Source organism: Thalassophryne amazonica, chromosome 7 (assembly GCF_902500255.1).
Source record: "Thalassophryne amazonica chromosome 7, fThaAma1.1, whole genome shotgun sequence".
Taxonomy (NCBI): Eukaryota; Metazoa; Chordata; class Actinopteri; order Batrachoidiformes; family Batrachoididae; genus Thalassophryne; species Thalassophryne amazonica.
Genome location: NC_047109.1, coordinates 104,147,395 through 104,173,358, shown reverse-complemented (window position 1 = coordinate 104,173,358; position 25,964 = coordinate 104,147,395). Strand labels below are relative to the sequence as shown.

General features: G+C 42.5%; 1 protein-coding gene across 1 annotated transcript in view; it reads right to left on the bottom strand.

The window, feature by feature from the left end:
• The window catches only part of LOC117513511 (A disintegrin and metalloproteinase with thrombospondin motifs 16), a 259,672-nt gene that overhangs the window by 40,512 nt on the left and 193,196 nt on the right, over positions 1-25,964 (bottom strand). Inside the window, 1 exon segment of the mRNA XM_034173682.1 lies at positions 23,740-23,866. Within this exon segment, the coding sequence (XP_034029573.1) occupies positions 23,740-23,866 (127 nt within the window).

Below are 25,964 nucleotides of genomic sequence, written 5' to 3'. Positions count from 1 at the left end.
TCGAATGGTGTCCACCTGGAGGTCTCTCACAGTTTCTGGAAAAAAATTGATGCAGCAAAGCTCCAAATCATTCAGATATTTATTCGCAATAAAAAATAGACAAGAGGCTCCACCGCGACGTGCGGAATTCCTCTGCACGTCTGTCTCAATGTGCCGAAAAAGTGCTGATGTCCACGTCTTCCGCAATTCCTGTGCTAGTCAGATGACATCCCGGATCAACAGAGCATCCAGTTTGGAAATGAACAGCACATTCCACTGTTACAGGAGTTTTTGTCATGGAAAGAGGAGCGGAGGAATGCGCCACCGTGCCGCTCATGGCGCGGCACAAAACCACCTCCGTGTTGGTCTGCATGGCGCAAAGCAATACCATGATGAAGCCTCACAGGACATGTTGGGGCATGTCCAGCTCATGCTCAATTTCTTGGATAGTCACACGACTGAAAAGCCACCGAAAACTGTCTGAGCCATCTGAAAGCCGTCCTGTGAGACCAACGCGGAGGTGGTTTTGTGCCGCGCCATGAGTGGCTCGGTGGCGCATCCCTCCACTCCTCTTTCCATGAAAAATACTCCTGTAACAGTGGAATGTGCTGAAAAAGTACTGATGTCCACGTCTTCTGCCATTGTTGTGTAAGTCAGACGACGTCCCGGATCAGCAAAGCCTTCACGTTGGAAATGATCTGGTTGTTTCAGCCTGTCGATCGGTGCTCGGAGTGCGCCACGCTCTCAGACGCTGTGGGCGGTCTTTAAACCGGCTGGACCACTCCTTAATCTGTGTAATCCCCATAAAATCGTCCCTGAAAGCCATCTGAATTTTCCGAATGTTGTCCACCTGGAGGTCTCTCACAGTTTCTGGAAAAATTTGATGCAGCAAAGCTCCAAATCGTTCAGACATTTTATTCGCAATAAAAATCCGACGAGAGGGGTGGACCACTGCTCACACAAAGCCTGCTCACAGGCGAATGACGCAACCGACAGGCGTGGAAAAACTCACGCATGCACATGAAGGTTCAAGCTTGGCTGATGCAATCACACGTGATTCAAATCCATATGGTTTTTGAAAAAAAATAAAAAGGTAGGATACTTTTCTCACAGACCTCATGTATATATATATATATATATATATATATATATATATATATATATATATATATATATATATATATATATATATATACACCATGGTCAGTGAGAATTCCATGTCTAACTGACGTGCATTATTTTCGTGTATACGCACACGTAGTTCGGCGAGTTAAATCACTGTAATAATCACTCCGCTCTGGTCGTCACCATAGCAACGCACCAAACAGTTGGCGCAGATCAGCTGTGTTTTGACAAGTGAATGACAGAAACGTGATAAAACATGGATTTCCAAGTGAATTTTAATATTGTTGGCCAAAATAAAATGTTTGAGGAATGGAAAGAAGAGAGCAAACGAGAAGAACAGCAAAAGCAACGGCGTAAAGATTTAACATCGGACGAACTGGACAAGACTGAAGACGGGAAAGAAGGAGAGAACAGTTCTATCCTTGCGGGCGGCCGAGCGCTCTGCATCAAAACAGCGAGCGAAGTTTCTGGACCTGTTTGACAGACTTTGTCACAGCACAACACAGCAGAGAGGAGGGCGGTGTGAACGGCCCGCTGCCGCGTGAGCCCACAGACTTAATAAGTGCTCAGAGACAAAACATAAAATAGTCCCAAATAATCACACATTCATTAATACTAATAAAAAGCCATCCATCCATTTTGTATACCCGCTTCCCAGCAGTCATGGGCGTGAGGCAGGGTTCCCCCTCGACAGGTCAGTCTGTCACAGGGCCACATATAGACAAACAAACACATTCACACCCACACGCACACCTATGGACAATTTTAAAGTTTCCAATCCACCTAACCTGCATGTCTTTGGATGTGGGAGGAAGCCGGAGCCCCTGGAGCGAATGCATGCAAACATGGGGAGAAAGGTCCCACATGGGAAGGGATCCAATGTCCTTCTTGCTGTGAGGCAACAGTGCAAACCACTAAGCCACTGTTCTGCACAACAACAATTACAATAATAATAATGATAATAATAGTGATGATGGTGGTGATAATAATAATAATAATAATAATAACAACAATAATAATTATAACAACAATAATACAGAGCTTTCCCAGGAATCAAAGTACAAAACAAAACCCCAATAATAAAAGAATAAATGCAAATAATAAGAGTATACCACAACAATGCAAAAAACAAACAACTCCCCCAAACCAACACACAAACACAAACAACAAAAAACCAATACAAAACAAATTCATAATACTGAGTAATACATACTTTTCATAGGATATACTGATAATACAGAAAAAAGATTCAGCTTACACTGTTCTGACATATGCATTATTTCTCTTCAAGAGCCACTTTTTGACAGGTACTACTTATACGTTCAGTCTTTGTATCATTTCGGGGGTTTTTTTTTGGCTAAAAACTTTGATATCTATTTTTAAGATACCTGGTGACCTGTATTCACTTGCTGATCAGATGTACATATGTCTCCTTTGGAATGTAGTAGTGTTCAGAATTATAGTGGTGCTATGTGACTAAAAAGATTAATCCAGGTTTTGAGTATATTTCTTATTGTTACATGGGAAACAAGGTACCGGTAGATTCAGTAGATTCTCACAAATTCAACAAGACCAAGCATTCATGATATGCACACTCTTAAGGCTATGAAATTGGGCTATTAGTAAAAAAAGTAGAAAAGGGGGTGTTCACAATAATAGTTGCATCTGCTGTTGATGCTACAAACTCAAAACTATTATGTTCAAACTGCTTTTTTAGCAATCCTGTGAATCACTAAACTAGTATTTAGTTGTAAAACCACAGTTTTTCATGATTTCTTCATATCTGCGAGGCATTAATTTTGTTGGTTTGGAACCTAGATTTTGCTCGTTTACTAGTGTGCTTGGGGTCATTGTCTTGTTGAAACACCCATTTCAAGGGCATGTCCTCTTCAGCATAAGGCAACATGACCTCTTCAAGTATTTTGACATATCCAAACTGATCCATGATACCTGGTATGCGATATATAGGCCCAACACCATAGTAGGAGAAACATGCCCATATCATGATGCTTGCACCACCATGCTTCACAGTCTTCACTGTGAACTGTGGCTTGAATTCAGACTTTGGGGGTCATCTCACAAACTGTCTGCGGCCCTTGGACCCAAAAAGAACAATTTTACTCTCATCAGTCCAAAAATATTCCTCCATTTCTCTTTAGGCCAGTTGATGTGTTCTTTGGCAAATTGTAAACTCTTCTGCACATGTCTTTTATTTAACAGAGGGACTATGTGGGGATTCTTGCAAATAAATTAGCTTCACACAGGCGTCTTCTAACTGTCACAGCACTTACAGGTAACTCCAGACTGTCTTTGATCATCCTGGAGCTGATCAATGGGTGAGCCTTTGCCATTCTGGTTATTCTTCTATCCATTTTGATGGTTGTTTTCCATTTTCTTCCATGCGTCTCTGTTTTTTTTTGTTGTCCATTTTAAAGCATTGGAGATCATTGTAGATGAACAACCTATAATTCTTTGCACCTGCGTATACGTTTTCCCCTCTCCAATCAACTTTTTAATCAAACTACACTGTTCTTCTGAACAATGTCTTGAACGTCTCATTTTCCTCAGGCTTTCAAAGAGAAAAGCATGTTCGACTTTTTTTTTTTACTAATAGCCCAATTTCATAGCCTTAAGAGTGTGCATATCATGAATGCTTGGTCTTGTTGGATTTGTGAGAATCTACTGAATCTACTGGTACCTTGTTTCCCATGTAACAATAAGAAATATACTCAAAACCTGGATTAATCTTTTTAGTCACGTAGCACTACTATTATTCTGAACACTACTGTATCAATAGGAACCATTGCAATGCAAGGTAGCTTTAGCTGTTTTTCTTCCCTTCAAAAATCTGACTTCTTTTACATTAAATGTTGGTGCACAGAATCAGATGAATCTTCCTTATTTATTGTGTCAACAGCAATCAGTTTTACTCAACTTTAGTTGAGTAATCACTTCCCACAAGTCATCCCAGACTGCCTGCAATGCCTCAGTGGCCCACATTCTAGAATCTGGGTCTGGGTTTGTGCCTGACTGTTCTCAGAACAGGCCCAAAAACATCCAATCACAGTCAATCACAGTAACAGTCTTTATAAACCATACAGGAAGGAACTCAGACAGGGCCATTCTCAACGCCCTCACTGTCTCCTCAGGGATGAAGGTATCCAGGCTCTTTAATGTGTATTAAAAGGCTTGGCCTCAAACTAACCCAACCATTATACATAGAGGGGACAATGTCACAGCTGGACATTGGACAATAACCATTTTTCAGGACATCGACATGCAACACTGACCAAGATGAGGTCAGAGTCTCATTGAAACCCCTCTCCACTCATAAATCAAAGCACAACATGTCAGCAGTATTCACTTCATGTGAAAGAATTTGGCTGATATTTTAGACCTTTGCTCAGAGTGTCTAAAGGAGTACTCAGAATAGAGGCACAGAGGAATTGGCACCTCAGCAGCAGCTGTCAAAAAGCTCGAGATAAATGCTCTTGTTATTCCCTGAAAGAATGACATTCATATACAGTACCTACTGTATATGTCCTGCAGTGCACTGATGGCTCCACTAGAGGCACCAAATTCGAGAAGTATTCAGAATTCCTCCAGCAAAGAAGCAGTGTAGCGTAAGATGTAATTTCTTTAGAAAAGTCATACACTGTTGTGATCGACATGGTCTCTATGTAACTATGTTTTTCTGTACCGGTACTGTGACTCGTATTCTGGTGGGACTTTTATACCGCCCCCCCCCCCCCCCCAAGAAAATTCTAATAATAAACGAATAAATGCCAATAAATAAATACACTAACAATGCACCAAAAAACCAGATTAGAGAGCTGATAATACAGACAAATGTGTGAGTTATACTCCAGTGCAACTTATATATGGGTTTTCTTTTCAAGAGGCATGTTTAAGATGTCTTGTTTTTCTTTTGTGGTGTACAGTAGCTTTGCGGGAGCACCCCTAATTTCATTGCCCCCCCAGTACAATGACAATAAAGACTATTCTATTCTATTCTATTCTATTCTATTCTATTCTATTCTATTCTATTCTATTCTATTCTGTTCTATGTCATTGTTAACATAAACATGAGAAGAGAGGACACATCACATTTTGGGAAATATCCAGATTCAGATACAGCTACAGAAAATTTCTTTTATCATAAAGGAAAACCTGCCATTTCAGGGATTTTGACAAAATTTTGTAGACAGAATTTAATTGTTCCAGTGAGGAGTTTATAAAATCTCCATGATGATCTGGACCTACCTCAGGACATGTCCTGGGAAAACAGGACATTTGGTCACCCTACTGGTGAACCATCCAGGGGTAGTTGTAGCTTCTTATTTGCTCATGCAATGAAACCCACGAATAAATGCTGGCATCAATTGGGTTCAGGGCTGGTATAGGACACAGGATTGGGGGGGAGGAGTGACTAATTCCCCCAATCTCAATTCTCTTTTGTACCCCTTCCCCTTCCCCTTGGCCCTACCTCTACCCCTACGCCTACCCCTTTAAAACAAGGGATAAGGCGAAGGGGTATGCCTCTAGCCCTATGAATTGAGACACCCCTCCACCTTAGGAGAAAAAAAATCTGCCCGTGTCAAACTGCAGTCTTCACTGTTTGTTAACATGGCAACAGAAACACAACTTGTTGCAGTAGCCTGTTTGCTCTTTTTAGTTTCTCACCTTTCTGCATAAATGCAAAGAAATAGAAGTCACAGACTTCTTCGACACTTTACAATCATGTCATGTTCATTAATTGAATTAATTTGTAATTTATAATAATAATTAATAGTAATTAATAGTAAATAATATTAATAATTAATTCATTAGTAATTAATTAGTGTTAATAATACTAATAATAATTCATCAACAATAGTAACAATTAATATTGTTTGATTAATAATTAATTGATTGATTAGTAATTAATTAATTAGTAATTAAAATAAATAAACACTTGAAAAATATCATTGTGTGTGGAAAGAAGGTATACATTATACAAGTTTCACTTTTTGAATGGAATTACTGAAATAAATCAAATTTTTCACGATATTCTAATTATATGACCAGCACCTGTATGTATGTTATGGGCTGCATCTAGTTCTGTTAACCTGATATTTCTTTTTAAATTCTCCCATTTTTTTTGCATCCAGCACTATTTCCTTTAGAAATTTCCTTGACAAATAATATCAGTCTGTTAGGACGTCAGGTTATGTATTACACATATACGTGTGTGTATATATTTTCCAAATTACTCCCATTGATGAAACGTCTCTGCCTGAAAGCTTATGAGGAGACAAGTGTGCTCAGGATTCCCTGTTTGTTTACAAAATACACACACGTTACAGACCTTGAAATCCAACAGCAGGGGTCGCTATTATCCAAAGAGTTATGAACATACAGATTAATGTGCTTATCTTTTATCATGGTTTTCTCCATTGTGAGAAATAAAAGTGTCTTATCGTAGCGTTTGTGTGTAAGTGCTTTATAACGCCTCAGCGCACGAGTGAAGTTATGATATTCTTCAGAACGACAATATACCAACATGCATCCAGCAGCATACACATTGCTGTCATAGGCAACTGCCTGTAAAGTTTTTTGGCAAGTTATAACTTTCTAAACAGTGTAATTTGTAATTACATTTGTAAATGGATAGAAGCCCTCCACCTACCCCTACGCCTCCCTCCAAAAAGAGAATTAAGGCACCCCTCTGTCTCTCGTGCCCGTGCAAAACAGAGGAGAAGGGGTGAAGGGTAGAACTGAGATTCAGCCATTGTCTTGTTTTGTCCTGACTTTAGATTTCTCCAATATGTGTAAATGTACACTGATTTGGGGATAGCTTTCAACCCACCTTGCCCTTCAAAAGGATAAGCTAACCAACATGGAATATATGCAATGCATGTGCATTTCTGCTGATGCTACATACGGGTGCCGGGTGGGCAGGTGCATTCTGCACACAGAACTAAACTGGTGTTGATGTGAAGTTGGACATTGTGCTGTAGTTTTTTTTTTTAAATAGAATCACAAAGCACTCACAATCTAACACATGCTTCACCACTGTCATATAATGTGATTAAATAGTACACGTAAATGGCGTAATACATCTTTAAGAGAATCTGGCCACTGCACATGTGTAGTCTAGTGTGCATGTTCAGGTTCAGTTGGAAAGTTAGCTACAAGAAAGTAAGCTGTATTCGTGTGTGTGCCTGTGAATTCTTTAACAATATAATAATCCTCTGTGGAATATACCCATGTGGACATTTGGATTATTTACGTGGTCTGTCCATAAATTAACGGTCCTTTTTATTTTTTTTTAAAACTATATGGATTTCATTCATATGTTTTTACATCAGACATGCTTGAACCCTCGTGCGCATGCATGAGTTTTTCCACGCCTGTTGGTGACGTCATTCTCCTGTGAGCACGCCTTGTGGAAGGAGTGGTCCCGCCCCCTCATCGGATTTTCATTGTCTGGAAATGGCGGAATGAAAAGGACTTTTTTTCCATCAGAATTTTTTCAGAAGCTGTTAGAGATTGGCACCTGGAAACCATTCAAAAAATGTATCTGGCTTTCAGTGAAAATTTTACAGGCTTCACAGAGAATAAGGACTTTAACTACAGGTTTAAGGACCCCTTTAAGGACGGTCGGTGCGCCGCGCTGCGAGCTGCGACGATGCGGCACAAACCACTGGATCATTTCCAAGCTGATGGCTCTGTGGATACAAGACCGTCGTGTGCTCTTTCTCTGGTTATCACAAGACCTGGACATCAGCCATTTTCTGCCAGATTTCACTTTTAACAAGAGATTTTGTCATGGAAAGCCGCGCGGAGGCTTCGCGCGTCACGACCGATTCGCTGATGAAGCGAGACAAAGGAACACCTCCGTTTCGGAGTGTTAGAGGACAAGTTGGGACATGTCTATCTCGGCTTTCAGTGCTTACCAGTCGAGTGAGTATAAAAGAACTTGTGGAGAGCTGGACATGTCCCAACTTGTCCTCTAACACTCCGAAACGGAGGTGTTCCTTTGTCTCGCTTCATCAGCGAATCGGTCGTGATGCGCGAAGCCTCCGCGTGGCTTTCCATGACAAAATCTCTTGTTAAAAGTGAAATCTGCCGGAAAATGGCTGATGTCCAGGTCTTGTGATAACCAGAGAAAGACCACACAACGGTCTCGTATCCACAGAGCCATCAGCTTAGAAATGATCCAGTGGTTTGTGCCGCATCGTTGCTGCTCGCAGCGCGGCACAACGACCGTCCTTAAAGGGGTCCTTAAACCTGTAGTTAAAGTCCTTATTCTCTGTGAAGCCCATAAAATTTTCACTGAAAGCCAGATACATTTTTCGAATGGTTTCTAGGTGCCAGTCTCTAACAGCTTCTGAAAAAATTCTGATGGAAAAAAAGTCCTTTTCATTCCGCCATTTCCAGACAATGAAAATCCGACGAGGGGGCGGGACCACTCCTTCCACAAGGCGTGCTCACAGGCGAATGACGTCACCGACAGGCGTGGAAAAACTCACGCATGCGCACGAGGGTTTCAAGCATGTCTGACGTAAAAACATATGAATGAAATCCATATAGTTTTTGAAAAAATAAAAAGGTACGATACTTTATGGACAGACCTCGTACATGGTGTCAGAAGACTTGACGGACACTTCGCTTTGTTTGGAAGATGGCCAAGTTTAATCCACCGGAGAATTTCCGATTCGATCGTCCGAATGAGTGGGCTGACTGGCGGCAACATTTTCAGCGGTATCATATGGCTACGAAACTGTTCAAAGAAGACGGAGAAGTACAGGTCAGTTCACTGATATATGCTATGGGCTCTAAAGACGAGAACATTTTCAAGTCGTTCACTTTCGATGAGATGGGAGAAGAGGAGGACTTTGAAACTGTATTAGAAAAATACGACGAGTACTTCTTCCCCAAGCTAATGTGATTCACGAGCGCGCTTGCTTCTACCAAAGATCGCAGCGGCCCGGGGAAAAGGCTGAAATGTTTATCAGAGCACTGTATGAAATGTCTGAACACTGTGACTTCGGTGCATACAGAGAGGAACACATTCGTGACCGTATTGTCGTGGGCATCCTTGATAAAGAACTGTCACGTAGGCTACAGTTGGAGTCTAGACTAATGCTAGCTGACAGACTAACGTCCGCCAGTCAGAAGAGGTGGCGTTGTAGGTGCACCAGCAGCAGGGGGAAGCATGCGTCTCGGTGCAGGAAATACGCGGGAAAGCAGCAGACAAAGGAAAGCCAAGATGGCAGCCCCAACAAAAAGAAAACGGACAGAGAGGAGATCCAAAATGCGGCAGATGTGGAAAAATGAGACATAAAGATCCCGAAATGTGCCCAGCTAAGAATTCTACATGCAACAACTGTGGGAAAAGGGGCCACTGGGAAAGGAAATGTCACAGCAAAAACAGTTAGAGAAGTAACTGAGGGGGCAGAGGAGACACAATTCTTCCTGCCGGCAGTGACTAACACAAAGAGAAATGATGAACTATGGACTGTGCAGTTTACAATTGGGGCAACGCCTGTCAAATTCAAGATTGACACTGGTGCCGACACGAATGTCACGGGAGTGGAGACATTCAGCAAATTAGTTCCAGAGAAGAAACTAGAGCCCTCGAACATCACACTGTGCAGCCCGGGCGGTCAGCTGGACTGTCTGGGGAAATTCACAGCCAACGTTGAATGCAAAGGCAAGCCCTACTCCTTCCCAGTGTATGTCATCCGTGGCCAGACAGCAAACAGCCTGCTCAGCAAAGACACTGCAACCATGGTGGGACTGGTGAAGCGCATTGAGGAAGTTTACAAGGCATTTGGTGAGCATGGGACTCTCAAAACAGATCCAGTCAAGATCCAGTTAAAGGAGAATGCTCAACCATATGCCGTGCACGCCGCTTCCCAAGTTCCCTTAACTCTGATGCAGAAAGTTAAGGAGGAACTAAAGCAAATGGAGGAGAATGACATCATTGAGCCGGTGACCGAGCCAACAGACTGGTGTGCGCCTATAGTGCCTGTTCCAAGGAAGAATGGAAAGGTGCACATCTGCGTGGATTTAAAGAGGTTGAACGAAGCTGTGAGGAGAGATAGATACATCCTTCCTACTGCAGAGGAAATCACAGCAAAACTCAGCGGTGCAACGACATTCACCTCACTCGATGCAGCCTCTGGATTTTGGCAGATCCCTCTGCACCATGAAAGCAGCAAGTTGACCACGTTCATTACGCCCTTCGGGAGGTACGCTTTCAAAAAGCTCCCGTTTGGCATCACCAGTGCTCCCGAAATCTTCCAACGCAAGATGGAGGAGAGTCTCAGCGACCTCGATGGTGTGGCGATGTTCATGGATGACGTGCTGGTGTATGGACAGACACCAGAACAGCCAAGTGGACTAGTCAATTCTGCATAGCAGGGAATCCATGCCCTGCAGTAATTAGTCAGTCCAAGAAATGACATCATCCGCTTTTTGGTTTGTGATTTTGGAGCGTGCAAAATTGCTTCCTTCCTGTCGGACAGGATCGTGCGCCCTGTCTGGGCGCACGATCCTGTTCTTTCTTTACTCTTATCGTCGGAGGTCAGCACATCTCGTTCGTCTGTTGCAGTTATCAGCTGTTCTGCATCTGCCTGGAACACTAAGCATCACATCACAATCAGTCAAAATTCAACCTTCAGTTCTTTTACTCCCAGTCGTTAGCGGCTACGAAAACAAGTTGTGTAATAATAATAATAAGTACATCCAGCTCCAACAAGGTTGAATAACACGTACATTCTCGGGTTTAAGTGCAAACAGCACAACACCGTTCTCATCAGAAAGAAGACAAAAGGTACAAATGTTTAACAGTGATAACATATATATATATATAAAATCCTTAACAACCAGCGCCTCAGCAAAGTGCTCGAGAGGATTGAGTCAGCCGGTCTGAAGCTCAACAAAGAAAAGTGCAAGTTCAGACAGGACACGCTTCATTTCCTGGGCCTGGTCATCGACGAGTCAGGGGTGAGACCCGACCCTGACAAGGTAAAAGCCATCCGAGAGCTACCAGCACCACACGACATCCAGGAGCTGAGACGAGTGCTGGGAATCTTCAACTATCTGGGGAAATTCATACCCAACCTGTCTACAATAGGCCAGCCTTTGTACGCACTGCTCAAGTCCAATTCAGCCTGGGTATGGGACCATGCCCAGCAAGAGGCATTTCACAAGATCAAAGAGTGCCTCTGCACCTCTCCAGTCCTGGAGTTCTATGATGTGAACAGACCAACTGCTGTCTCAGCTGATGCCAGCAGTTATGGCATTGGCGGTGTGCTGCTTCAGCTGCATGACAACGACTGGAAACCAATGGCATACTGCTCTCGCCGACTGTCTGATGTGGAAACCAGGTATGCACAGATTGAGAAGGAGTGCTTGTCGAGTGTGTGGGCTTGTGAGAGAAAACTACCCGTACGTTCTGGAGGACTTCAAGCTGATCACAGACCATAAGCCCCTCATTCCCCTCATGAACAAAAAGGACCTGGACAATGTGCCAATATGATGCCAAAGTCTACTCATGAGGCTCATGAGATTCAAACCAACTGCAGAGTACGCACCAGGAAAGACACTGACTGTGGCCGATACACTGTCACGCAGTCCACTACAGTGCCAGCAAGAGGAGAGTGACACTCACAGTGAGGTGGAGTGTTACATAGCCGCCATCATGGAGAACATGCCGGCTACCCCAAACAGGCTGGAGGCCATCAAAGTAGCCACAGCGGCCGACTCCAATCTACAGCTGGTGTTGCAGTACATCAAAGCAGGGTGGCCAGAGTACATTGGGAATGTACCAACAGCAGTTGGTACATTCCCAATGTACTCTCCAATAAAGAATGAACTGTCTGAATTCAATGGCATTGTCACCAGGGGAAGCCGAATGGTGATTCCAGACACCCTGAGACAAGACACACTGGACCACATTCACGATGGGCACCAGGGACTGACCAAATGCAGAGAGTGCGCCCAGGCGGCTGTATGGTGGCCCGACATCTCAGGTGAAATCAAGCGGAAAGTCCAGTCATGCCAGGTCTGCCGTGAGTTGAAACCTACACAGCAAAAAAGAGCCCCTGATCTCAACTCCACTACCCGACCGCCCCTGGAAGAGAATCGCCATTGACCTGTGTGAACACAAAAGACATACTTACCTTGTCATGTCAGACTACTTCTCGAGATTCCTGGAAATCCTCCACTTACCAACAACAACTGCTTCACAAGTCATCACAAAGCTGAAGGCAGTTTTCGCCAGATTCGGATGTCCAGATGAGGTGGTGTCTGACAACGGACCCCAGTTCTCATGTTAAGAGTTTAAAGACTTTGCCAGAGACTTTGATTTCATGCACATCACATCAAGCCCTCACAATCCCCAAGGCAATGAACATGCAGAGCGGGGAGTTCAGATTGCAAAGAGGATTCTTAAACAGAAAGACCCTCTGCTTGCCCTCATGTGCTATCAGTCCACACCTTGCACCACCACTGGTGTGAGCCCAGCAGAGCTGCTGATGGGCCGCAAAATCAAAACAACCCTGCCAACACTGGAGGCGAATCTTCAGCCACAATGGCCCGACCTAGTGGCAGTCAGAAACAAAGATGCAAGTGAGAAGCAAAACAAGCCTTCTACTTCAACCAGCGACACGGCGCAAGGCCCTTGCCATCACTGAAATCTGGTGATCCCGTCCTCGTGAAGTTGGACCACCAGACGTCATGGCAAACACCTGCTGTGGTCACCGGAGAGAGCATCACGCCATGCTCCTACATCATCACAACTTCGCAAGGAGAGAGAGTGAGACGCAATCGGCGTCATCTTCAGCACGCCCCAGCAGCAGCAGCAATCCTCTGCGTCCCCGCCGAGTGCCAGCCAGGCGATGCCAGCCATCTGCCTGACCCAGCAACCCCCACTGACACCCCTTTGCCAACCACCGGTGTCGTACCACCTGACAAGCCAGACAGACCCTTTCATACCTGGTCTGACAGACTCAGTAAACCAAAAGGGGAGATGTCATATAATGTGATTAAATAGTACACGTAAATGGTGTAATACATCTTTAAGAGAATCCGGCCACTGCACATGTGTAGTCTACTGCGCATGTCCATGTTCAGTTGGAAAGTCAGCTACAAGAAAGTAAGCTGTATTCATGTGTGTTCCTGTGAATTCTTTAACAATATAATAATCCTCTGTGGAATATACCCGTGTGGACATTTGGATTATTTAAAACCACCTTTTTCCATCAACAGCTTCCCCTTCAACAAATCTGTTCCAATTTTCTTGCTCAAAAAAAAAAAAAAAAAAAAAATCCTTCTAGAGCTGAAGCACATTTAATGCAGACTCTTCATAGATGTGTGATAAATCTTATAGTGCACGCTTATAGGAGTATGCAAGTACACGTGGGTATAGTAAACGAGACACTTGGATGTCCATGCACAAGTCTGTACATGTGCAGCAGCTGGAATTCTTCCAGTCTGGATGTGTAAAGTATAATTGGACCTCAAAGGACAAGGTCAGTGTTTTTTTTAAATCAACTGTAGTTCTATTTAAACATTGTTAGCAATCAAGCCTCCAACTGCTCTGCACACTTTTGTCAATTGCAACTTTGTGAGAAATTCTGTTTTCAAAAAAACTGTGCATGTAAATATCAATTGGGCAACAGGTGAAACGTGTCACTTGGAACACATTTGATCCCATTGGATCTCAGAGGTGAAGCAGAGTAGGCCCCGATTAGTCAATATCGAGTTTTTGGGGACTGATACTGATCTTATGGAGTAAAACGTTACAATACGATACATATGCTTTTATATACATAAGAATGACAGTGGTTCCTAACATATGACAAAGAAATGTAATTGAGGCTTGATGTTTTATTGTAAAAACATGAACTTTATTCTAAATAACTATCAATGTATCCAGCAGCCAACCAATTTATGTCATGCTGCCGTCATGCTGCCTTCACTTGGATTGGCAGTCACATGATTAAAAATCAGAGCCCTACCAATATGGATAATGATATGGGGCCAAAACCAGCCTTTGGAAGTAAAAAAAAAAAAAATTAAAAATAAGGTACCGTTCTAAACGGTTATTATCAAACCCTTATGACAAAAAGAATTGAGGCTTGATGTTTTACAGATCATTTATCATTTATCATTATAAATAAGGATAAATATAAACAAAAACCAACCAATGTACATCATGCTCCCATCATGCTGCCTTCACGTGGATTGGCAGTCACCATGTTGCATTGCTCAGCAACTACATAAAATGGACTTTTAGTCATTTTGGCCACACCTAGCCGATGGCAAAGCAACAACTGTAAAACTCTGACTCTTGCTGAAAGTGAATGGCAGCTGGTTGCTTTGCCTCTGTCTCTTGTAGCTAATGTGACAAAGGGGTGATGGGGCCCCAGCTATGCTTGAAAGCATTGAAAACAATGTCTTCGAACCATTCTCTTGATGGACAAACTACTTCATGACGCCATTTTCAACAGTCAGGCTTTATACTGCATTGTTTATCAGTCAAATAAAACTTTTCATATCAGCACAAATAATGCTGAGACCGATGCATATGTTTGTGAAAAGCTCTTACCAGCCGATATTATATGTCAACCAATATATCAGTCAGGCTGAAATTAGTATTTGGCTGAGAGACTGCTTCAGAACAGCAGGAGTTGTGAACAGGTTTCTCCATGTCATAGTGAAGTTGCGCCAAATACCAATGTAGATCTATACTGGATCTGCTATGTTGACCCCAAGCTACTGGGCACAACCAAAAGCAAAATAAAAAATAAATAAATAAAAAGATAATAAAAAACGGTGCTAACAGTGGAGCGCTAAACTAAAGTAAGTCCCTTCGGCTGCTCCCTTGTTTGCACTTGGGGTCACCACAGCAAATCCAAGGTGGATCTGCATGTTGAATTGGCACAGGTTTTACGCCGGATGCCCTTCCTGACGCAACTCCACATTACATGGAGAAATGTGGCAGGGGTAGGATTTGAACCCGGAACCTTCTGCACTGAAACCAAGCGCATTAACCACTTGGCCACCACCCCTTCCACAAAACTTAAAACTGCATATTGCATTTATTAATGTGTTTTTGTCTTGTATTTTATGATTAATTACTATATGTATATTGCGATTGATATTCTTACATTTCCATATTAATGGCTCATTTCCACAAATATATGTGGCTTTGATGCCTGTTTAACCATTAAGTTCTATGGATGCCTCTGTGATGTCTAATGCTTGTGCAAACCTCTTCTTTCCGTTTTAATTTTAACTTTTTTCCAGAATTTGCCGAGAATATGTGGATTTTTTTTACTTTTGCGGTGGGTTTTGGGGAGACCATATGTGCTATGTGCCAGGAAGCTAGCTTTGGAAAGCAAACATGTTTTGGAAAGCTAAGAAGCCAGCTCCTAGTTGGATAAATAAAAAGAAAATAGTTTAACCACTTTAACACATTGTGAATATTAGTTGTGTTTTGCAACTGTAAGAGGTTGAGATTGTAAGAACTGTAAGAGATTGTTGGCTGTTGTTTTTGTCTTTATAGCATTCTATACACACACACACACACACACACACACACACACACACACACACACACACACACACACACACACACACATATATATATATATATATATATATATATATATATATATATATATATATATATATATATATATATATATATATATATATATATATATATATATATATATATATATATATATATATATATATATGTATGCACATACACATATACATATGCATATATATAAACATGATTGGGATTGAAAAGGAGATAGGAGATGCCAAAAAACAAAACTAAATTAGCCTCTCCTGACTGCTGAGGACTTTGTGATAAAATGCATTTCTGAGCAATGAACACTAGATGGCGGATCACGTATATAATGGACACTGCCCATATGGAAACAAGACGTGACAGTGCTCCACATTTGCCATAAAAACTGGTGAAGAGTTGATATTAACCAATTTATTTGAAAAACTACACCAGGCAGGCCACATTTCTTCAGACGCTTGGAACCACTAACATGCTGAAGACTAAAAAAAGCAGGTTTCTAGCATTACTTTGTTACTATTTTGAACATACGGTAAAAGTTTTTAAATGCCAAGCAGAGTTACCCCATTAATTTTTCAAAATAGAATTTCTCATGGGAAGCACGCTGGCTTAGTGGTTAGCACTGTTGCCTTACAGCAACAAGGTCATGGGATCGAATCCCACCTGTGGCATTTCTGTGTAGAGTTTGCATGTTCTCCTCGTGTTTGCGTGGGTTCTTTGTGGATACTCCGGCTTCCTCCCACATCCAAAGACATGCAGGTTAGGTGGATTGGAAACTTTAAATTTTCCGTAAGTGTGCGTGTGGGTGAGAATGTGTTTGTTTATATATGGCCCTGTGGGTGTACCCCGCCTCATGCCCTATGACTACTGGAATAGGGTCCAGCCCCCTCGTGACCCTTAATTGGAGTAAGCGGTTGAAGATGAGTGAGTGAGGGAATTTCCCATAAATAGGGAGGGGTGTTATTCCAAAAACTTTTGAGATCTATACATTTTTGCATGGAATATGGAAATATACATGGAATAAACCATAACAGTATAATTTTTGGGTCATTTGGTTACAAAAACCCATATGGACGGAGCATTTGAAAATTTCAAGTAACGCGTATGTCGTATATGTGCTGTTGATGTAGAAAAACCACTCTGTTGCTTATAATTAGTTCATTGTGGCCATGTCATTCTTTACATGTGATGATTATACTCAACTGATGTTCCTGAAATAAAAACTACATAGATTTTGTTTGTTACAATTGATTGTAACATATGTACTGAAATTAGTTTTTTTCACAATTACTCTTAAAAACACCAGATAGGCTTATTGTTACTATAGAAGTTGAATATAAACATGGGGTCAAGCAACATTTGGAGCCAAATTTCAAGTCTCTAGGTGCAGCGGTTCTCAAGATATGACATTTTCGTTGATATTTTTGGCAATTTTGAACCCGATATCTTCACTGGCTCTGTCCATATGGGTTTTTGGAACCAAATGACCCAAAATTTATCCTGCTATGGTTTATTCCATGTATATTTTCATATTCCATGCAAACATTTATAGATTTCCAAATTTTTTGAAATAACACCCCTTCTTACCATAAATGAAGCAAGACTGACAGGAGACTTGATTAGATGTTTGATGGCTGACAGTGTGTCATTATGACCTCGTCGGGTGACCATATTTTGGCCGGCAATGAGATACTCAAATGATACTTGAATGCAGTCAATTTAACGGTCCATTGAAAAACAATGAAAACCAGGACATTGTCAACACTTTCTCAAAAACAACCCAGGATGGCCAGGACAGAATGTGAAAACAGGCCATGTACTGATAAAACAGGATGCTTGGTCACGCTACTCTACAGGCACGATGTTAAATGAAAAGTTCAGGTCTGCATGACACCCTATTAATCTGGACTCCAACTACACACTGAGAAAATCCACTCTGGGGAAGTGACAACTTAAAAACAGGTGTTGTACAGATTTTTTTTTTGGTACTGGGGTGTCATCACTGTATCAAAATACCGCTACATAAATCTGTCATTGCTCTCTAGAGCTATGCACATCTTCCCATTTTTTTGTAGCTTGATCATCATCAACAAAAACCTCAAACTCTTTCTAATTAAGACCACTGCTTCCCCGAGAGTCTCTTACACTGATTGGGTTTGTGTATCACCCTTCATGACACTGTCCAGATCTGCAGAAATTAGGGAGGGATATTTCCCCTGTGTGTGTCTTTGTGTGTGGGTTCACGAATGTCCTTAATGTTCGCGCCACTCCCAGTGCTGTCCATAGCGTCAGACTGATCTTTGATCCTCTGCCTTGGCTCAAAGCGTCGGGGGTATAGACAGTGACTGAACCGACGCAGCTGAGCCAAGATCCCACAGAACCACACCCTGGAGCCACAGAACCATTAGTGGATCTCTGTCTCTGGTGTCGTCATGTGTCATAGAGAATGTGTTAGTGCCACTCTGGATGACAGCACTGACATTATGTTACATCCAGAAAAGCTCTCTTACTTGTAGCAGCTTGGAGGTGAACCGAAATATATGATTGTTCCTCTGCTGTTCCCAACTGCAGCTGAGTTCTATGTCAGATTTCGGTGCATCCTGTGGAAAAATATGTTCTAATGCTTACCAAAAGTTTGGAAATTAACCAACATGGTGCACAAAGTAAGATGTCAGTTCAATCTGGGTGACAAAAAAGTATATAGGAGTTAAAATGTCTCTCGTGGGTGCTGATATGGTCAGAACATTATTTTATTACGAGTGTGGGTTCCAGAGATTGCTTGGACCCAGTACTGAAAGGGTTTGTGAACCCTTGTCCTGTCGTTTTAAACAAACACAGAAGCTAACCGCTCCTGACGGTTGGTGAACTGGATGAAGACAACAGAATGTCCAGTGGAACTTCTCTTTCTTCTCCCAAGTTTCAAACACACATTATGGCCAAAATGTATTTTTCATTGCATGGGAGGAAAATGTGGTCATTACAGAGCAGGTGTTTTCACTGGGAAAGGGCGGAGAATTCTGTCAGTGAACTGCTGACATCCTCCATTTGCTACATGATGAGTAGATAGTGTGGGAAGCTCAGAGTGGTTGACTGGACCAATAAGCTCTTCTTTTGTTTGACACTAAAGGTCATGAAAGTAGAGCACAGACGTGTAGGTGTTGTAGGGAGATAACACGTGGCAGGAGAGGTTAAAAGGACAGAAGGGAAGCCCGATGAGATGTATGGCAAGAAGAAAACCTAATGAAAAGTCGATGAAAGAGATGGAAACGATGACAGATGAATAATATTAGCCAAGGCTCCTGTTGTGGTCTTTCTCCTGAAATTCCAAACATGTAGAATGCAGCTTTTTGGCTGTCAAAAGAACTTATATTAAATTTCCTACTTCTGGATTCTCAAAAGACTGTGATAATAGTTGTTGTTCCTGCGAGACAAAGACATCTGTCTGATCAGTTATCATTCATGTGGTATTTATCCTACTAATGAAGAAAAAAAAAAAAATCCTGGAGTGATCTTTAACCCAACAGTCCTTTGGTATTTAAGAGAATGCAAAAAAAAAAAAAAAAAAATCCTTAGTTTAGATTGTGTAATATCGTGAAGATTCAGCCTATTCTGTCCTTGACTGATGCAGAGACAGCAGTACATGCTTTTGCATCATTTAGGATTGATAACTGTAAGTAAGTCCCTTTGGTTGCTCCCTTGTTTTCTTTTTTAACCACTCTGGGTCACCACAGCGGATCCAAGGTGGATTTGTGTGTTTGGCACGCAACTCCACATTACATGGAGAAGTTTCTGTGTGTAGGCTCTCAGTTGTCCAGGTGGTTTCCATAGTAGAGAAGCTTGAATCTTTGACTGGACTGGGTTGCTTGACGTTTCGCTTCAAATCGCAGAAGCTTCCTCAGCTAAAATTCTTGCTCTGGTAGTCTGACTTCTGTCTTGACTCTTGTAGTGAGTCTACAAGAGTCAAGATCGAAGATTCAAGCTTCTCTACTATTACATGGAGAAATGTGGTAGGAGTGAGAATTGAACTCGGAGCTTTCCGCACCAACCACTTGGCCACCACCCCGACAAGGATTAGGGCCACTTCACACATAGTGAAAATTTGGTCGAATTGCGCATCAAGTGCATCATGAAGCAGGAATCGTATGCAATACGTGTAAAATCGTAGCTGCTTCATATACCTGTTGCTACAACTATCTGGGCACACCAGCAGCTGAAAGACTGAGTGTGCACTGTGCAAGCCCTTCAAACCCTCTCACTGCAGGTGTCGTCCAAATTCCTGCTGACACACACGAACATCTAACACCGCTCGCTTGGCACTTAGAAAAAGTGTGGCCATTTGCACTATTAACACAACAACAGTCAGCAGACAGTCACTTTCAAGCTGGATATGAAATTTGTCAAAGTGCCCCACAAGTGTGGCTTTGCAAACAGACACAGTGACACGTCGGTGTGTGCGCTGAACTGACAGGAGGTGTGGCCACCAACAGAAGCAGCTGTAGCGATCTGTGCTTCTGGACGTCATGGCTGGGGAACATGTACTGTGTTTGGATGGACATGGACTAACAACTGCCCACTGTGATGCGTGTGTGTCTGCTTGCTGTCCTCACGTGGACATAAATAAAAACATATATTGCTGTGGCGACGGGCTGCAGCGAGCAAGCGCACACCCGGCACACACATTGACAGGCTGCCCCCAGGTTGAAATGGACCATCAGATCACAACATGCAGCGGGCAATCTGACAGTCACGTCACCCATGTGAGCTCTGTTCCACATGACGTGGTGTCAGTCCTGTGGCGCGCCGTCCACAAGACACGTGTCAGGCAGGACACATATGCGGGGCCGGCTGGACACACCGGACCAGTAGATGTGGACATGATGAGAGCGCCTTGCTTCTCATTCATATGATTTCATGACCATGGGTTATATATACAGAGGAACAGAAGGATCATACTTGTATTGTCCACTTCATAAGAGGGATTCAATAAAATGCGGTGTTTTTAAATGGTGTGTGGTTTTATTTTTTAAAATACATCCATGTCCTTCCTGATATCAGGCAGTTTCCAGCACCTTTCATAAGACAGCAATGGTAGCTCAGTGGTAAAGTTTCTGACTGACAATCAGTCTAAGGCACACCTGGACAGTCTAAGGCACACCTGTGCACTAATCATGGTGTTTAATCAGCATCTTAATATGGCACACCTGTGAGGTGGGATGGATTATCCCAGCAAAGGAGAAGTGCTCACTATCACAGATTTAGACTGGTTTGTGAACAATATTTGAGGGAAATGGTGATATTGTGTATGTGAAAAAAGTTTTAGATCTTTGAGTTCATCTCATACAAAATGGGAGCAAAACCAAAAGTGTTGCGTTTATATTTTTGTTGAGTGTATGTGCAACTGTCTATGTAATTTGAAGTTGTAATTTGAATTGTATAGTTTTGCACTAAAAAGTGCACCATAAAAACTTATCATAAAATCCCCTTCCAGTTTCTGTCAGTTCAGTATACAAGGTCTATTAGAAAAGTATCCGACCTTATTATTTTTTTCAAAAACCATATAGATTTGAATCACGTGTGATTGTGTCAGACAAGCTTGAACCCTCGTGCGCATGCGTGAGTTTTTCCACGCCTGTCGGTTGCGTCATTCGCCTGTGAGCAGGCTTTGAGTGAGGAGTGGTCCACCCCCTCAGCGGATTTTCATTGTCAGGAAATGGCAGAATGATTTGGGCTTTTTTTCCACCAGAATTTTTTCAGAAACTGCTAGAGACTGGCAGCTGGAAACCATTAGAACAACTTGCTTTAAGGACGGCCCCCAGCGGCTGTGGGGCGTGCCGCGCTCCGAAACCACCATCGACAGGCTGAACGACCATTTCATTTCTAAACGGATGGCTGTCTGGATCCGTGACCATCATGTGCCATTTCTCTGGTTATCACAAGAGCTGGAGATCAACCATTTTCCGGCAGATTTCACTTTTAACAAGAGATTTTGTCATGGAAAGCCGAGCGTCGGCTTCGCGTGTCACGATGGATTCGCTACTGGAGCGAGACCAAACCACCTCCATTTTGGTCTCACAGGACGGCTTTGAGATGGTGTTCAGACAGCTGTCGGTGGTTTTTCCATCGAGTGATTATCCGAGAAATTGTGGATGTGCCTGGACATGCCAGAACATGTCCCGTGAGGCTTCATCATGGCGTAGCTGTGCGCCATGCGGCACTGCCGCGACGCGCGGAATTCCTCCGCATGTCTGTCTCAATGTGCCGAAAAACTGCTGATGTCCACGTCTTTTCACAATTCCTGTGCTAGTCAGATGACGTCCCGGATAAAACACAGCATCCAGTTTGGAAATGAATGGCACATTCCACTGTTACAGGAGTTTTTGTCATGGAAAGAGGAGCGGAGGCTTCGCGCGTCGCAGCGGTGCCGCATGGTGCACAACAATGCTGTGATGAAGCCTCACGGGACATGTTCTGGCATGTCCAGGCACATCCACAATTTCTCGGATAATCACTCGATGGAAAAACCACCGACAGCCGTCCTGTGAGACCAAAACGGAGGTGGTTTTGTCTCGCTCCAGTAGCGAATCCATCGTGATGCGCGAAGCCTCCGCTCGGCTTTCCATGACAAAATCTCTTGTTAAAAGTGAAATCTGCCGGAAAATGGTTGATGTCCAGCTCTTGTGATAACCAGAGAAATGGCACACGATGGTCACGGATCCAGACAGCCATCCGTTTAGAAATGAAATGGTCGTTCAGCCTGTCGATGGCGGTTTCAGAGCGCGGCGCACCACCAGTCGCTGGGGGCCATCCTTAAAGCAACAGTAACACTCCTTATTCTCTACCAAGCCCGTAACATTTTCACCAAAAGCCAGATAAATTTTTCTAATGGTTTCCAGGTGCCAGTCTCTAACAGTTTCTGAAAAAATTCTGATGGAAAAAAAGCCCAAATCATTCCGCCATTTCCTGACAATGAAAATCCGCCGAGGGGTGGACCACTCCTTACTCAAAGCCTGCTCACAGGCGAATGACGCAACCGACAGGCGTGGAAAAACTCACGCATGCGCACGAGGGTTCAAGCTTGTATGACGCAATCACATGTGATTCAAATCCATATGGTTTTTGAAAAAAATAATAAGGTTGGATACTTTTCTAATAGACCTCGTATTCTGAAGTAACTCTAAAAAAGTCAATAAACTCAGCTTTATTCCCTTTCAGAAGCATGTATCCTTGTAAATTTTTTTATTTTTTTATTTTCATTTTATTTATATAGCTCCAAATCTCAACAGAGTTGCCTCAAGGTGCTTCACACAAGTAAGGTCTAACCTTACTAACCCCCAGAGCAGCAGTGGTAAGGAAAAACTCCCTCTGAGGAAGAAATCTCAAGCAGACCAGACTCAAAGGGGTGACCCTCTGCTTGGGCCATAAATAAATCTATTTATTATATGGCTGCGATGCTATGCGTGCTCTGATTGGCTGATTATTTTCCCATATCTGGACCGATTACCATGGCAATTGGTCTGCAACGCGTATTTTCATTCCAAACCAGGAAGTAAAAAAACATGATTAAAAAACAAAGTCGGACATGAACATAAATATCTAAACAGCATCTGAAAAACACACAGATTGAAAGCCTACCAGCTAACGACCAGACCAGCTGTGGCAAGTTCTTCATGGAGGTGAAGCAAACAGGTCTGACTACGAACCGTCAGCAGCTTTCATATTCAGACGACACTGTAAGTTTGTGTGTTTATATATACATGATAGCCATATAATAAACAAATTATTAACCTTGCGGTCAGTTAATAATCCTTTAGTATCTTTGAATGACTTCCAGACTGAGTAACACTAGTAGTTTCAAACTGCGCAGAGTCCTCGTTGACACGGGTTCAGCCTATCAGATGCCACAAACTATATTAACAAGGACTGAGGTAAATGAGCTGAGACAGTTATTCACATAGATCTTAAAATCAAATAGAACAAAACATATTTACGTCACACATTCAAGCACGACATGATTCAAGGTAAAGGTGAAAGGTACTGACCTGGTGGGACACGGCTGGGTGTTGCAGGGCACCACTGCAGTAGCAGGTCTGGATTTAGGATTGCAGTGGGACACATTCACCTGCACTCGCAAGTCTTTGTAGCATGCTGACTTCGTGCTCATCTGACCTATATGGACAATAGATCGGTCAAATCAACTAATGCAGTGTTACAAAGGCTGAGAATCAAAGTGGATCCGAATGTTCTATGCCAGATACCCTTTCTGATGCAACACATTACATGAGGAATGGGCAGGGGTGGTGTTGAACACAGAGCCTTCTGTTTTAGAAGCAAGTGCACTAACCACTTGTCCACCATGCCACAGGGATGGGTATAGAACCACCTATATTGAGCCAGAGTCAACACCAAGACCTCGGTGCCGAGTGTGATTCAAGACCTAAACATTTGCCTTTTGGAGTGTCCAAGACCTAGTCAACACCAAGTTTTTGGAGGAGGCGAGACTGAGTTGAGACCAAGACAAAAAAAAAAAGAAAAAAAAAAAAGAAAAGAAAAAAATCAGTCTGCACAGGGTTTCTTTTTGAAATTCAATCTACAAATTAAGTTTTTATGATTGAAACAAAATTTCAACAGATTCAAGAGAGAGTTGCACTACAGGATTTGCTACCGATTCTATACTTGATATACAAAACAATGCACATTCATTTAATAATTCTCTTAATACAATTTTTAATAAATACGAGGTCTGTCAATAAAGTATAGGTCCTTTTTATTTTTTTCAAAAACTATATGGATTTCATTCATATGTTTTTACGTCAGACATGCTTGAACCCTTGTTCAAGGGACGACTCGCACTGTGGGAAGTTCTTAAAGCGACAGTATCACCTCAAAATCTCTCATCAGCCGTTAAAATTTTCACCGAAAACCAGCTTAATTTTTCGAACCATGTCCACTTCGATGTGTCTCACAGGTTTAGAAAAAATTTTGATCAAACAAAGCGCCAGTCTGTCAGCAACTTCTCAGACAAAGGAATTCCGACGAGGGGCTGGACGACTCCTCCCACAAGGAGTGCTCACAGGCGAATGACGTCACCGACAGGCGTGGAAAAACTCACGCATGCGCACGAGGGTTCGAGCATGTCTGACATAAAAACATATGAATGAAATCCATATAGTTTTTGAAAACAATAAAAAGGACCTATACTTTATTGACAGCCCTCGTATGTCAATTAATTCTAGTCCGAGACAGAGTCAAGGTTGAATAGAATTGCTTTGAATTCCGAGACGAGTCTTCATGTCAAGACCAGACTTAAGTAATACAACAATATCACTCCACTTATGATAATTATTACAGTCATTGCATTGTAATAAATATCCCTGGAGGTGATGGTCCAGCGGTTAGACAGTGTTGTTCCCAGAGGATCCTTGGATTGATTCCCCATCACACAGGAAAATCACTAAGGTCCCTTGGGCTAGGTGCTTCTGAAAGCTGCTCCAGGTGTGCAGTTGAGTAACTTGTATGAATGTGAGGCATCATTGTAAAGCATGTTTAGCATCTGCATCAGATGTTAAAGTGGTAGGGAAATGCAATCATGTTACAATAGTGAAACCCAGTTTCACGTATACCGGGCTGGTATTTGGCCTGAGGCTAGTCACGCTGCAGACTTTCTACACAGAGTGGAAACACACGCACACACACACACGCACAGGTCACTTAGTCAGTCACACTCTTTAATAAACTAAATGGCCCCCCTCCCTTCAGGACCTACAATCAGTAGATGGAGAGATCGAGGAGGTTAAGGTGGACTGCCACGGCCAGGGGAGGGGAACTTTAACCTGAGGGGGTCAATCAAAAGCAACTTCACAGTGGGGACTTTGTTCACCTTCATACAACCAAATGCATGCACACAAATGCGCTCATGTACATGCAAGAGAATGTGCACATGTAAACACACATAAAAAGTCGTACACCCACCTTTGCCCTTTGACCTCTGAACACAAATCACCATGTGCCCAGGTCATTACAGCCATCTAATGTTTTGCATGTGTGATGTTGGATGTGCTGCTGGCTGCAGCTGTGCATGTGTCTGCATGCTGACTTTAGTGTGTGTGTGTCAGTGGTGAGCACAGATAACCAAAAAATTAACTTTGATAACAGATAATCAGATAACTGAAAAGTTATCTTCGATAAAGATAAAACAATAAACCACCCAAAAATGTATCGGAAGTTACAGATAACCAATAACAGATAAATTCCAATATTATCTCTG